Below are 14514 nucleotides of genomic sequence, written 5' to 3'. Positions count from 1 at the left end.
TATCAACTTTAAGAGCAAACAAACCCGGCTTTATTCTTCTTAGCCCTTTTATCTTATGCACAATCTCATGAACCACTCCTATATTATCCCCAATAGATCTTTTGGGGAGCAAAGGCCCCTTGATTAGGTGAGATAAACTTAGGCAAGAAACTTCTCATTTGCAAAGGATCTTAGAAATAACCTTGTAAGAGACATTACAAAGGCTAATAGGTCCGTAGAATGAGAAGTATGTGAGGGCAATCAATCTTAGGAATCAAAGAAATGTAAGTTTGATTGAGGTATATTCCAAACCCGCCAAGATTGAAAAAACATTGTACCATCCTAACTAGATCCTCCCCAACCGGGACGCCAATACTTCGATAGAACATTGCAGAAAGCCATCGGGCCCCTGAGCTTTCAAACCACCCATACTCTTCAACACCTTTCTAATCTCAGTTCTAGATGGACATCTAGTTAGAGAATCATTCTCGAGATAGAGATACAAGGGTCAAAACAAATCTAGGATGATATCAAGGGAAGGGAGAAGAGCTGAATTTGGTGAAGGTCCGAAAGTATCCTCAAAAGATGAAATGAACTCTTGTGCCACTTCCGATCTAGAAGTAACCCCAAAGACCGGGCTTCAGAAATTTTGTCAATACTATTCCTTTCCTTTCGAAACTAGCATTAGAATGGAAGAATTTAGTATTGTTATCACCTCCAAAACCATAGAAGTATTTGAGTGCTTGCCCAATATGATTCCTCCTTTTGTACAACTCCAAGATATGTTCCTTTATATTTTTAATCTCCACCAAAGACGAGATCGAAACGGGGCCAGCCCAAAGAGAAGAGAGAGCGATTCAAATTCTTTAATTTGAGAAAAGATATTTCCAAAATAAGTTTTGTTCCAAACCCTCAAAGAGGATTGCAGCTCAACAAATTTAGAGTTCGAATGAATGAAGGAGACCCATGAACATGAGTCCGCCAACAATGCTTAATCACATCCATACAAGAGGGTCTTTAGTCCACATCTCATGAAACCTAAAGGGTTTAGGGCCACTACCCACCTTCCCGAAACATAAACAGCTAAGGCTACATGATCGGAGGGAGTAGTGACATGATCCACCTCAAACCGGAGGAAAGAGATTTAACCACTCAACATTAGCAACAACACGATCAATCCTCTCCTTTATATTAGCCCCTAATCTATTATTAGACCAAGTAAAAGCAGGACCATGATAGCCAAGATCAGCCATCTCAAGATCCTCCATCGTGGAAACAAATTCATCAATATACCTAGAGGGTGTGGGATTCCCACCCTTCTTTCGCACAAACTAGAAATGGCATTAAAGTCACCCGGAATCAACCAAGGCCCGTAGAAGAACATTTCTCAAATCTCTCAAATAGTTCCAAACAACAATACGCTTATAAGCAAATGTGGATCTCCATATATAAAAGATACATGCCATGAAACATTCGAGATAATTTAAAAACGCATCTGAGATAGCATTTTATTCCCATCCACCATCGAGAAAGAAATGTTATCCTTATAGAGAACAAAGAAGGCCCCCACTTCTTCCAACAGATCAACTGCAAACACTTGAGGATACTTCAGTTTTATTCTCAGACATGCTTCAACTTCTTATATAATAATTTAGTCTCGACTAAAAATAAAATTTTCGATCAAACTTTTAACTAAAACTAACACACTACTTAATGGCCTCGAAGAGCCCATTCCCCGACAGCCTTCAGGGATGTAATCATGTCCCGCCTGTAAACTTCCAAAGCCCAACAAACTCACAATTATACAACTACAAAGAAACGGTTACTTCGAAGTTCTTAGTAGCATAGGCAATTATTGAGCAACCGAAATCTTCTCGTGTGCAACAACAGACACCCCTACTAACCCACTCGCCTTACATCAAGAAAACCACCAAGACAAACTAAAATCAGCACCCATACAACTCAAAGCCTTGAACAAGAAACCACAAAACCTAAACTGATGTAAACTCGTAAAGAATCACAACATAGGTCACACCCGACTTCTCGAACTCGGTAGGAATAAAACTTCAATCACTTTCTTACCACCATCCGTAAAGTTATTCTCAAATTGATGGCAACCTGAAATATCGCGATCGTCTCTATCTCTAATTAATATCGCAAAGAACATCATCCAAAATTGGTGTTTCATGAACTCGCACAAAAAACCTGAAAGAACTAACTTCGCATGACCGGAAAAATCTCGCTATCAATGGAAATCCCCTCACTTCATCGATTCATCCCCCAAACAAGCAGAAATCGATTAATTAAGGCCTCAATTCCTCTCTCGAAAGCAATTTGTATCTCGTCGAACCCGATGTTTTTCCCCAAAAATACCGATGCCATCACATCACCGCAAAACAAAAGATACATCTCCACCGCAAACATATTCAAATGAGGAGAAGCCGGAAAATCAATAGCAATAGACATATCGGAGAGACCCTCGCGATGGTGAAAGAAAGTGATTGAGTGAACTAGCTGATCGGAGCAGAAAGCATCTTCTTCTTATATAGACTAATCCGGAGTTGGCCTGAAAATGATCAGAGTTGGCCTGGATATGATCGGAGATGGCTCTCTTAAATCCTAACTTCCATTGTGTCTTTATATGCTAACCCACATCATCACCACCAATACTGCAAAAGAGAAGCAAAAACTGGACGACCGGAATCTTTACATAGTTGGCCTGAATCTCTCCGGAAATAACTCTGAAGGGCCGTAACTTTGGGATTCTCTACCACCTTAGGCAGGCACCGCCATCACACTGAGAAAAACGGGGAAAAAATTGCAAAGTTGTTTCCTTTCTAAAGCTCATACCTTTTTACTACAGATCTCGATCAATAAGAAAGCTGGAGGTAGCTTGCCACTTTGCCATCCAGTTAGCACCCCAGATCTAGTACCAAACTCCCCAGATCCGGACCTGATAATTCATATAGAGTGAATCACCTCCCAAATGGATGTTCCCAATTCGTTAATTTTCGTCGAGGCTTTATGTGATTCTATACTTAATTTCACATTTTGTAACGCTAGGATTCCCCAAATCAGACTCACAAATCACAGTGTAATCTATCATGCACCTGAAAATCTTGTGAAGCTATGCTCCGAAGATATCACTATCGAGTGTTAGAACTTCTACGCTAGTATATTATTAACACTTCTATTCAGGAAATTGATCGAAGCTGAAAATCTTGTGAAGCTATGCATATTCACTTGGGCACTGAAAGCTCTATCCATTTTTGATTGTGAATAATCTAGAGTCCCTTTTAATTTAACACCAAAGGGGTGTAAATGTGAAGATATACTTTCATCGATAAGCATTTTGGCTAACCTCCCAATTTTCCAGTACTGTACGTGTCAACCTTCGTACATTTGACTAATGGCTCCAGGTCTTTGGGATTCAGTTTCACTTCGAATAAGTTGCGTCTCAACCTTTTGAGACACAAGCAGAAGTCGGTGTAATTGTTGCCTGGAAGACAGTAGGTTCCAGTGAAGCACAGGTATAGGTTGTGAAGCACCTCGTAAATATATGGCGGTTCGTTCTACATTTTCTTTTCAAAAAATTTAGTGCAAGTGTTGTTCCTTTATACATTTCATATGTATCTATGTGAAGGTGGTATGCATTACCATTGATGAAGTATAGATATCCCAACCCGATGTTACAGTAGTGTATAGATGGCAAACAATTCCTGTGCTGATATAGGAAAGTAACCTACATACTGTATATATACCTTATATGATATCACCTAGACACTTGTACTGCAATTGGTTCTCCAAAATCTTTAGTGAACTCTTATTTTTGACTAATAGATATTCTTCATTTCAACTTCTTGCTAATTAAAAATCAAGCCCGTTATATGAACTCTGCCTTATATGAACTCCAAATGAACTTCACAACCAAAAGTGGATTTATAAGATGAATTGAGGGCTGATTTTTGGTGAAGATAGTCTTCTCATAATGGAGAATCTCCCTACAAAACATCAATCCAAACGAAAATATTTAATCTTGTCAAAAGTGGTTTTGAAATTTGAAAAATATGAACCGTTGAATAATTTTATAACATTGTAAGCTAATTTTGATACGTCTAGACATCTTCAAATGTGTTGATTTTTTCTAGGAATGATCAATTTTATGGGGAGAACATCTCCTCCAAAAATCAGCTTCTAATTCATTGTTTTCCATGGTGGAGTTTTTTAAGAATTCGTATAAGTGGATAAGTGGAGTTCACATAACGGCAAGATTAAAAATTGATTGTAAATTATTTATACATTCCTTACTGAGGGCATTATCTATAAGGATCCTTGTTAAGTGATCATCCTGTTCCAGCAGTGAGTCATGCTGGTAGCAGGTTACATTTTGGTTGATATATCAACGTGGCTCAGATGCTTTCCTCGGAACACCTAATTGTGCTAATTTATGGCTTAAAGCTCGTACCCTATATAGCAAAGTTCATACTCAAAATTTGGACTGGGATTTCATTGAGTTCCTCCTGAAGTTCAAAATTGGAACGCCATAATCATGCCTATCGAGTATGCACACTAGTCGTTCCCCTTTTTCTCAGCTTGAGGTCTTTCACTCCAAGCACAGCACTGTCAGCTATGTCTTCATCCAAGAGCTAGAGCTCAACGCGACTCAACCTCCCAGTTGCATGAGCTAATAGCTGGAATCCTAGGGAAGTGTGAAATAAGGTTTTTTTTTTTTGCTTTTTGAAACGATGATGGGGACCCCTACGCCCTACCTGCAGTAGATTCTCAAATAGGTTACATATAAGTCTTCCTCAATAATAGCAGTTAAAACAATCATCAAATATTACAAGAGATTGACAACTTCGCTAAGTGATCAGCTGCTCTGTTCAACTCTCTAAACACATGGATGAATGTAATCCCCGTCAGCCTTGTGGAATGTATTCTAATAGCAGCCACCACATTCCAGCAGCTCCATGGATAATTCTCTGCTCCTGTCATGATTTGAATGGCACTCAGAGTCAGATGCTACTATTGATTCAAAGAGTGAGAATAAGTTTACATGAGCAAGAACACTTGTTTGATAATATCCTAATCAGTAAACATACACGACAGTATTGGATTTACTGAATGTATATATTTATATAATTGAAAAGCCTAATCATAACTCGGTGTAAGCATGAAAAGATTGAAGCTGCTTCTTGGGAAAGAGAAGTACTGATCAGGTTGTTCTCGTCTACTTTCTGTAGGCAAAAAATGGTCCACTTTTGGCCATCAAAATAATCATTCTCAAACTAGACCATCAAACTATCAGTCCAACACCATGAATTCCCATCAACAACAAGCATCTCAACATCTACCAAAAACTTTTGGATGCTGTTCAGCCTAATACTCTTCTTTCTGCGTATGAAATATGGTAGTCTGTCAAATAACCTTCCCTTTGATAATCCGGTTTCTGCATTTCAAAGCAAGGATTCAGGTGAGAATGTGAGATCATCTCTCCCATGGGCATGGCTTGGCCTCTTTACAGTAATGATGAATTAGGTAAAGGCACTAGAAGACTAAAATAGACAAAGCGCTGGAAAGATTCGACAGGTAGATCTACAATATCACAAAGTTGCCCAATACAAAGGTAAAAGTACAAGTACAAACTGCAAAATAATCCATTAATATCACTGAAAGTTCCTGAAAATGAAGCTTCTAACAGAACAGAGGACAGAAATGATTAAAAACGAATGTAATTAACTACGTATAGTACATGATAACAGAGGTAACTTACCACACTCATGAGTCAAGAACATACAAAGCTCGTGTCATACAATCTTTCACGAGGAGAAGTATAGTACAAGTGAAAATAAGAACCGTAAACAGGCAAAAAAAAAATGATGTTCGAACACCGACAAACCCCGCCAAGTCAAAAGAACGCTTCAACTACAATTCAATGGAAAAACAAAATTCAGCTACCTTCTGTGAGACCTGAAACTCCAGCATTCATTTTCGGTTCTCTGCTTTTTGTTGAGTCCACTAACATTATGAAGGTACAAGATAGCAGAAAACTGTCCACTGGAGCAGATAAAACTCTCTGAATGATAAGAATCCTCCTACTTACTGTACAAACTACCGTCATCATACATGAGCTTAGCTTCTCCAGCAAAAACACCAATATGCAAGATTCTAAAGACAGGATAAATATCTTCTAGTAATGTCTACACTTGTGAAAGGAGTAACTTGTTTTTTTCTTCTTTTTTTGGAAGGAGTAACTTGCTTTGGTTCTTTATGGAGCATGCTTTGAAGACATTACAGTTTTTTAGGCAAGTTATATGTCTTCTTAAGGTACTTTGTAGCTTCTTCATCGTTCCTATTACATAGTACACGTACGAGCGTGTTTGGTTCAGTTGGATTCCATTGCCCTGAAGTTGGGGGTAACGGAAACCTGGCTTTGGCTAAAGGACCGTAAGTTTCCAATGTCGTGCGTCTGAATCTATCAATAAGGCTTTCAGTGTCAGTACGGAAAAGAGGAAGGATTTCTCTCACAGTTTTTGAACACTTATCTATCAAATCATTGGGTAAGCCATCGCCATTTGACCAGTACAGATCTTTAAGAGATTTGAAATCATCTTCTATTATTTGAGAATCTTGTCGAGTGAAGGAACGAGAAGGGCCGCCAGCTAGAAGTACCAGTAGAAAACCATCAAATGAAGCTTTCATTATGTCTGTAATTACACGGTTACGCAACTTGCTGTCCACTGTTTCCGATATAATTTCCAACTCCTGCTCCAGTTCTTTTAGCACAGGTTCAATCCTTGCGGATGATGGTTCTCCGACATACAAACCGTCCAATAAGACATGGCTTAGATCATGGAAGATGACCTTGTAAGCCACTGCCTCACAGAGTTGCTGGAACCCTTCCAAACAAGCTCCTGGGGAGAGTTCAAATTTCTTCCCCACTCCATTTGCAATGTCATTTGCACTAGCAGATTCAGCGTTCCTTAGACATGTGACTGTTCTCTTTTCCAAGACCTCCAACTGTGCACGTATGTGTTGCAGAGTATTCATACGGACACAGATTTGTGGCATACTGAGGGAGGTGTCTCCATTCAATGTCCCGACCTGAGACTTCCTCCTCTGAGTAACTTGTAACTTCTCTTTCTTCTTCCATACCCCCTGCAATTTTGAGCCAGTTGTACATCTAGTCAATGCTGGCATAGCAGGAGTAAAAGTACTCCGTGACCCTGCAGACCACAATCTCGGTTAATTCAAGAAACTAAGAGCATGCATAAATTTTGCAGACTTTCCGAAAACATACCACAGCCAGATTTCATCTTAGATATATAATGCAGAAGACATCTGTCAAGGCCAGTCATCAAATCAGGAAGCAATGCTGGATGTGTAGGTATTGGCAACTGAAAGAATGCATCTAAAGTTTCATCTATGATTCTGAGGACTTCAACAGCAGAAGGAGCACATCTCTCCTCATTTAACCGAGGGTTCCACACCTATAAAACCATGGTTGAAAAGGAAATGTGAGGAGAAGTGTATGCACACAAGTATGAGACAGGTACAAACCACTCATATGTGACAATGATTGGTGTTATACCACTCAATAGAATCTATAGGCAATGAGAAAGTTGACCCGGAACAGAACAAGGAGTCATTGCGCTCATAAAGAATTTTGAGAACAAGATGATCATTTATGGGGAAAGATTTCTTCTGTGATCAGCCTCATAAAAGTCCAGTCTATTCTGATTTTTCAACTCATGAATTATGATTCTAAACCACTTTTCTTCATCTAACATCTTGTACTACAGCAATAAAGATAGTTATGATTTTGAGATAAAATAAGGAACAATTAAAGTCTTGGATATATTATGAAGATGCCTTCTGTCAGAAAAAATTACCATGCTCTCACCCAAGCAGAAATTGAGCCAACAACTAACGTGACATTATATAGGAAGGGAGGACAGATTTAGGTAATAACATTTCCTCCTAAAATTAGGATATTATGCAAGTTTTGACCATCTTTTGTTCATTTTTCGTGCATTTCTTCATGCAAATACTAATTCATGCATGACTATTTCACATCAAATATTACTACAAGATCTGAAGATAGCATGCAGTCAATTTTATTTCAGGTTGAGCCAAGACAGATTTCAATCCTTTGTACATGTACAAGCTATTTATATCAATATGTTCAAGTAAAGTTAGAATTCTTGAAATGAAAAGTTATGTAAATATTAAGCATTAATTAATATCAGAGAAAATAGCCATGCATACACACCTCTTGCTGCAAATTTCTGTCAATCCATTCCTTTACTCTGTCTAGTCTCATTTTTATCCACACCTTCACCAAGTTAGCAATTACAGCCTCAGCTTCAAAAGGAGGCATCTCTCGGATCACCGCCTTACCACCATCATCACTATCGACTGCATCTTCAACAGCAATCTGTACCAGATCTTTTTCCAACTTTTCTGCAGCTCTCAACACTTTTACAGCATCTGGTGTCAGCTCAGTAATACCCAAAACGAATTGCTTCAGTTCACTCCCAAAGCAAGTATGAAGGGTGGCAACAGCCACACCTGCAGCAAGAGGATGCCATTTCTTCAGTATGGGACTGAAAACCTCCTTCTCTTTAGTTGCCAATTCACCAATGTCTTTTGCAAGTATTGAAAGCATAGGAAGAGCATTTGGTTGGTTTCTGGATGAGCGCCTGCTTGAGTCTGCCTTCTCCATTCGCTGCCATTATATTATAATAAACCACAGCGTTTGGTTAATATGACCCCAAATATGTAGCTCACCAATTAATTAAAACATAATAAAAAGAATATGTAACGAAACAAACCATCCTCATTTTAACCTATCTGACACGAAACTAAAAAAATATATGTACCATATAAGCGAACCAAAAAATAGACAAACTAATTAACATGCTGCGTCTTGGATAGGGCAGAAGAAACATTAAAAAAGGGGCCCTTTATAGATGGTCTCTAACTTGATATTAAAACCCTTTAGTCACTATTTCCAGATGTATGTCCTATCAAAGGGATTGTCCCCAAGTCTTTTCTAGATTAATGAGTTAAAAATTCAAGTAAGGTATACATGAACTAAAAGTACTATAAGTGATGGAGTTCAGATATACTCCTGGTGTCCCCAACTTCTTATAAGAGAAGGTGCATCAGATTGAGGACTTGCCTGAGCAAAAGCAGTGCGCAGCGATGACCTGATGTAAGTATCAATCCTATCGCGAGCCACATCAACTTCACCTTTCCTCCTCCTTCGATACTCATTAGAAATGTCTTCCACTAATATCTTGGCTGCTAAAACTCCCAGAGATACAATGCTTTCCATTGAATCGATATTTTCCTGATAAAAGGTGTCATGATAAGCGAGAAGTCTTTTCTCTGCCCAACCCAATATTGAACTCAATGTTGAACTTAATATCTTCGAATAAGCTGGATCCTTTGTTGACTTTGCATCTTTCGCAACTTCCAGCAATTGACTATCAGCCGCCAATAGCAGACCATTATCCACTTGGCCAGTTGTAACATAACGATGAAATAAAACCCACGTGAAGCAAAGGTTATGAAGCAGCTGGTTTATTCCAAGAATAACCCAAGTTTTCTTTATGAGCTCTATAACCTCATCTATCTCCTCGATGATAACTGTTTGTTCATTGACATCAAAACAAGCTTCTAAAAGCATCTGGTAGAGCCGGAGATTCAGTGGGAAGCCATCTGCCCAATGACATGTCTCAGGCATAGATCCATTGGATGATCTGTAAGCAAGAGCCATCACAGAACTACGCAGGATTTGCATTGACTCGTTATTCTTCCCAGTTTCCAGTGGTCTCTCTGAGGCCCCCTGTATGATTTGGCGAAGACGAAGAGAAGCAGAACTTGATTTTTCTAGTGGAACATGAGGATACAACAGGAGCCCAACCTCAAGAAACTTCAAATTTCTTGTTCTCCAAGCTTCATATTCTTGGGGATCTGAAAAATCTATAGACTTGAACTGCTGCAACAACTCTAATGGTAGAACCATCGACTCAATGCACTTTCCAACCTGTTTAAGGTATATAAAAAGAGCCCATCATCACAACACGAAACTCTATAACTAATCTTTTTAGCTACTTCACTGCAACATGTGATTAGAGATGCTTTCTGCAAGAAGAATGTGTATGTGAAATCACACTTCCCCAAAAAAGATGATCAATCACTAATTATAACAGTCATGGGGGATATAATTATATACTCAAGAGAATCGATCTACTACAAATAAAAGTATAATGGCTTGAGAATTATGAAAAGACAACTTCCATCATTTATCTGGATGATGAGACAGAACTCAAAAGAGCTGATTTTGCAAGAAATGAAAACTGATGTAACATGTTGATACTTGGCTGATCCCGTTGACCATAAGAACAGACGAGAACAGTACATAAGTTTTGATTTTAGTTGGTGTTAGATTAGGTTCAGCTAAGCTTTTTGAGATTCACATACATTGCAACCTATTTTTCAGACAAAACCTTGGTTAATTCTAAACCTCTACAAAGTTGAGATTACAAATCGCAACAAGTGTTCTTTCTGTTTTTATATTTGGCACCTAATGCCATTTGCGTGGTACACATTATACTCCAAGCTAAATGAAGAGTTTCTTCAAACGTGTATCAATATATGAAAGTAATAATGTTGTATATAACCAAACTAAAACTTCTAAGGGCAAACACGTAATTCAATAACCACACATTAAATAAATAAAAAAAGAAAAAGAAAAAAGAAGAAGCTCTCACCTGTCCAGCAGCAATCCTCAACAAAGCACGTCTAATCCTAGAATCAGAGTGTTCCGATACACCCAAATGCACCCTCATTAACTCACCAACACTAATCCTCTTCTTCGGTGTACTAGTACTAGTACTACTAATAGGTGAATCCGAAGAAGAAGAAGATTTCATCCCCAAAGCATATTTAAACTTACTAGCAGCAGTAGAAGTAATTGATCTTTGCAAAGAAGAACCCGAAGACGAAACGGAAGAAGACGGAGAATTATTATTATTATTACTAAAAGTCAAGGATTTTCCACAAGAAATAGAAGATCGATTAACGGATATAAAGATCTCGTAAGCCGTTTCACGTAGTTCGGAATCTGATAAACTGGAATTGTTTAATTCACCAAATGGTGATGGGAGACCAGGAATGGGAATGGATTCGGTTAGACTTGTTCTTGTTTGCTTTTTGGATTCCAATGATTTGTCTCTGAACAGACGAGCCATTGTCTCTCTCTCTCTGCTCTCTTTTTTTTGTTTATATATATAAAAGAGGAGTGTGATAGTTTAGTAATTTTTAAGAACTAATAAGGCTGCTGCTACGAACAGTGGAGGAGAAAAGTAAATTGTGTTAACTTATTAGCTGGAAAATGGTTGTATTCTATTATTGTTATTTGGATTGTGGGGTATGCTCGCGTTTTCATATTGTTATTTCCAGCATGGAATTACGCGCGTGGCTTGGTTCATAAATCTCGGCATATATATTGACACTTTATATATATACTTCAGTCTTCACTGTAGCGAAGAAGCCGAGTTCATTTGGTTTTTAATGTGAGATTTATTTCACTTCAATTTGGAAGGTCCTGCCATTCTTGTCAAGTTCAACCATGCTTAATTATGAGTTGGTGGTATTTCATTGTCATTCATGTAGAATGTATTGTTGGGATGTATTTAGGATTTGAGGGGCTCAAATTCTCACCCAAGATCCAACCCCACGTACATGTACGTCTTCTTAACTAAAGAGAGATTATGCAAACTTACAATACATTGTTGCAACAATTGGGCGGATGCAGGATTCCCCAATAGGGAGGGTAACTACCACTAGGGGTGGCAAATGAGTGGTGTTGGGTTTGGTTTGGGTCGTGTCATATTCGGGTCATGTGTTAGGAGAGCAAACCCAAATCCGATCTAATTACTAATTGTCAAACCCAAACCCAAATCCGTCCTAATTACTAATTGTCAAACCCAAACCCAACCCGTCTATATAACGGGTTAATTTTGGATCAGTTTTCGGATTGAATTCACAGATAATCTGTTGAAAAATGGGCTAAAATGGCATAGTGAAAGTATGTATAATACTTACAATATATCATCCTGTTGGGCACCTATTGGTTTGCACCATTGTTACTAGAATCGTTGGCCATGAGCCCATGATGATACACACGATATATCATCCTGTTGGACACATGTTGGTTTGCACTATTGTTACTAGAATTGTTGGTCAGGATGATACATACAATATAACATCATGTATGTCAGGATGATTCATATAATATATCATCGACCTGTAAATCAACTTTGTAACCCACTATATAAGGGATCAAGAGAGAGAGTGAAATAACTTTTTTTCTTTGTGAGAGAGTTAGAGAAAACTTTTTCTAGGGTTTCTTTCGAGAGAGAACAAAAAGAGAGATTTGAGAGAGAACATTCTTTGTGAGTGTTGAATGAATCATTCTAAGTGAGTGAAGAGAAATCTCCTCTTTGTAATCTTGTATCTTGTTCATCATCTAGTAAATCAATTGATCTCGCCGTGTGGATTAGGCACATTGTCGAACCACGTAAAGCCTTTGTCGTGTGAGTGTGCTCTTTATCTTGTTCTCTACAATTGTTTATGTTTGCTTTGTTGTTGATATTATTTGTTGAGCTTGTTGATGTTCACCTTTTGCTAGTGTTAGAGATTTGATTATCTAATTTGACAAAGTGCGAATACAAAATTTTTTTCTTACTCACGATATTCGTGTGTATAACTTTGAGTAGGGATTTCGAACAATCCTAAGTCTAAGACAACTTACAACTTGTTTTTGTTCTTTTAGGAAACTAGTGAGTAAGTTTAAACTATGGATGAATTAATACTAACTATTTGGTTTCTTTTAATGCAAAAACTAAAAACTTTAAGTTACGTAAACATGCAACTAAACAAAGATAAAAATTGACTTATAGATAGGTGTGGAGAGTTAGTTCTCCTCATGTGAAGATAACCTCTATTGTATGATTTTAGGTTCTTGCATCTTAACCTTCCTAGAATTCATAGACAAGTCCTAAATAAGATTAATGTGATCCCTAACACTATGACTCATCTCTAAGCTCATATTGCTAGCATGTAGAACCAAAGCAATGACTTATATCTAAGATCATCACCTTGATTCCTAACTAGACTCTACACCAACTACCATTTTGGGATAGGATGTAGGTTTAGTTATTCTCCCTAAACAAATTACTAAAATCACATCACTAAGGTTATCCCTCACATGAGCATCATTAACCCCCCACAAAGGGAAGGTTTTAGCTCATGATCCTAGGAATATAAATGAAAGAAGCAAATAGATATGTAAAATAAGAAAGAAGAAGAAGAATAATAATAAAAGAACTCACTTGTATTAAGAAGTTTATATTTTTTTCTAGAACAAGAACACAAAAAGTTCTACCATTAAAACTATTACAAGCTTTTTCATAAAAAACTCAAAACTAAAACTAAACTTAAAAACTTCCTCTTTCTCCTACTAAGGAGCTAAAACAAATAATGCATGATAAAAGAAAAGAAGTCAAGGGAGTAAATGAAGTGCATCCCCCCTTGTTTTGTTTTTTTCTTCCTTTCTAGAATTCTCTCCCTCATCCCACATGAAAACACACACACACATTTAATTCACTTTTATCCACCACATTAAAACAAAGTGACACCTTGCTTTTTTTTCACTATTAACACCTAATTTTATTAATTACATGCAAGGTGTCAATTTTGCATCAATAATTTAGCACTTTTGTCTTGACATGCTCCATGATTGATGACTCATTTCTTCTTATGGGCCCAAAAGATGGGTCCATACGCTATGTCTATTGGTGGGTCCAGATGTCGATTTCTGCAATTTATGGCCTAAGGTAGAGCTAGTCATGCTGATCATTTGGGCAGCTACTTGCCGAAATTGGAGTCCAGGATAACGAGATATGAGCTCCGAAAGTTTAGCCTTTCCTTTACATAGTCCCGTTCTGACTCGATTCTATCATGTTTGAATCCCCGGCTTTGATCCGTCTTTGTTTAGCTTCACATGGCTGATTTGGAAGAATTCATATATACATCGTTCCCCGTGCTTTAACGCAGGTTTAACCAATATTTTCATGTTTACTGTGAAGACCTGTAAAAGTACAAAAATATACTTATTTCATGATTATTAAACACATAATTAACCAAATTTATATGTTTCAATGGGGTTTAATATTATAGTTTTCGGTGCTTATCACTTGTTATTTGGTGAGTTGTTGGAACACTTTGTCTAGAGAAAGATCACAACTTTGGGTAGTGATCAAATTGTTGTTGTTAGCTTCTGCGTTATTCGCAACAATTGGTATCGGAGAGAGGTTTACGACCTTGGAATTTGAGTTTTGGGTTAACTTCCATAATGCTCAAGTTTGTGTAGACAAGGTGTTCGATAAAATTCCCGAATGCTTTTTTTTTCTTGTGGGTTGCTTAGTGTGATTTAGGAAAATGGCTCCTAAGATGTCAAAC

General features: G+C 37.8%; 1 protein-coding gene and 1 long non-coding RNA gene across 2 annotated transcripts; both read right to left on the bottom strand.

Annotated features, from left to right (window-relative positions):
- Positions 1 to 4233: 4233 nt before the first annotated feature.
- LOC147511571 (uncharacterized) lies at positions 4234 to 5281 on the bottom strand. The gene is made up of 3 exons (XR_015219440.1): positions 5142 to 5281; positions 4838 to 4967; positions 4234 to 4748 (listed from the first exon to the last, which is right to left on the bottom strand). It is a non-coding gene; the product is annotated as an uncharacterized LOC147511571 (long non-coding RNA).
- Positions 5282 to 5612: 331 nt separating this feature from the next.
- Positions 5613 to 11338, bottom strand: LOC147511570 (protein unc-13 homolog). Its single transcript, XM_086603234.1, has 5 exons — positions 10761 to 11338; positions 9164 to 10033; positions 8252 to 8707; positions 7280 to 7469; positions 5613 to 7205 (listed from the first exon to the last, which is right to left on the bottom strand). The coding sequence occupies exons 1-5, from the start codon at positions 11238 to 11240 to the stop codon at positions 6271 to 6273; spliced, it is 2931 nt and encodes a 976-aa protein (XP_086459360.1). The 5' UTR covers positions 11241 to 11338; the 3' UTR covers positions 5613 to 6270.
- Positions 11339 to 14514: the final 3176 nt, after the last annotated feature.

The sequence above is a fragment of the Coptis chinensis genome, chromosome 3 (genome assembly GCF_015680905.1).
Source record: "Coptis chinensis isolate HL-2020 chromosome 3, ASM1568090v1, whole genome shotgun sequence".
Classification (NCBI taxonomy): Eukaryota; Viridiplantae; Streptophyta; class Magnoliopsida; order Ranunculales; family Ranunculaceae; genus Coptis; species Coptis chinensis.
Note: the sequence above shows the minus strand (reverse complement) of the source record. Positions and strands in the feature narration are given on the sequence as shown.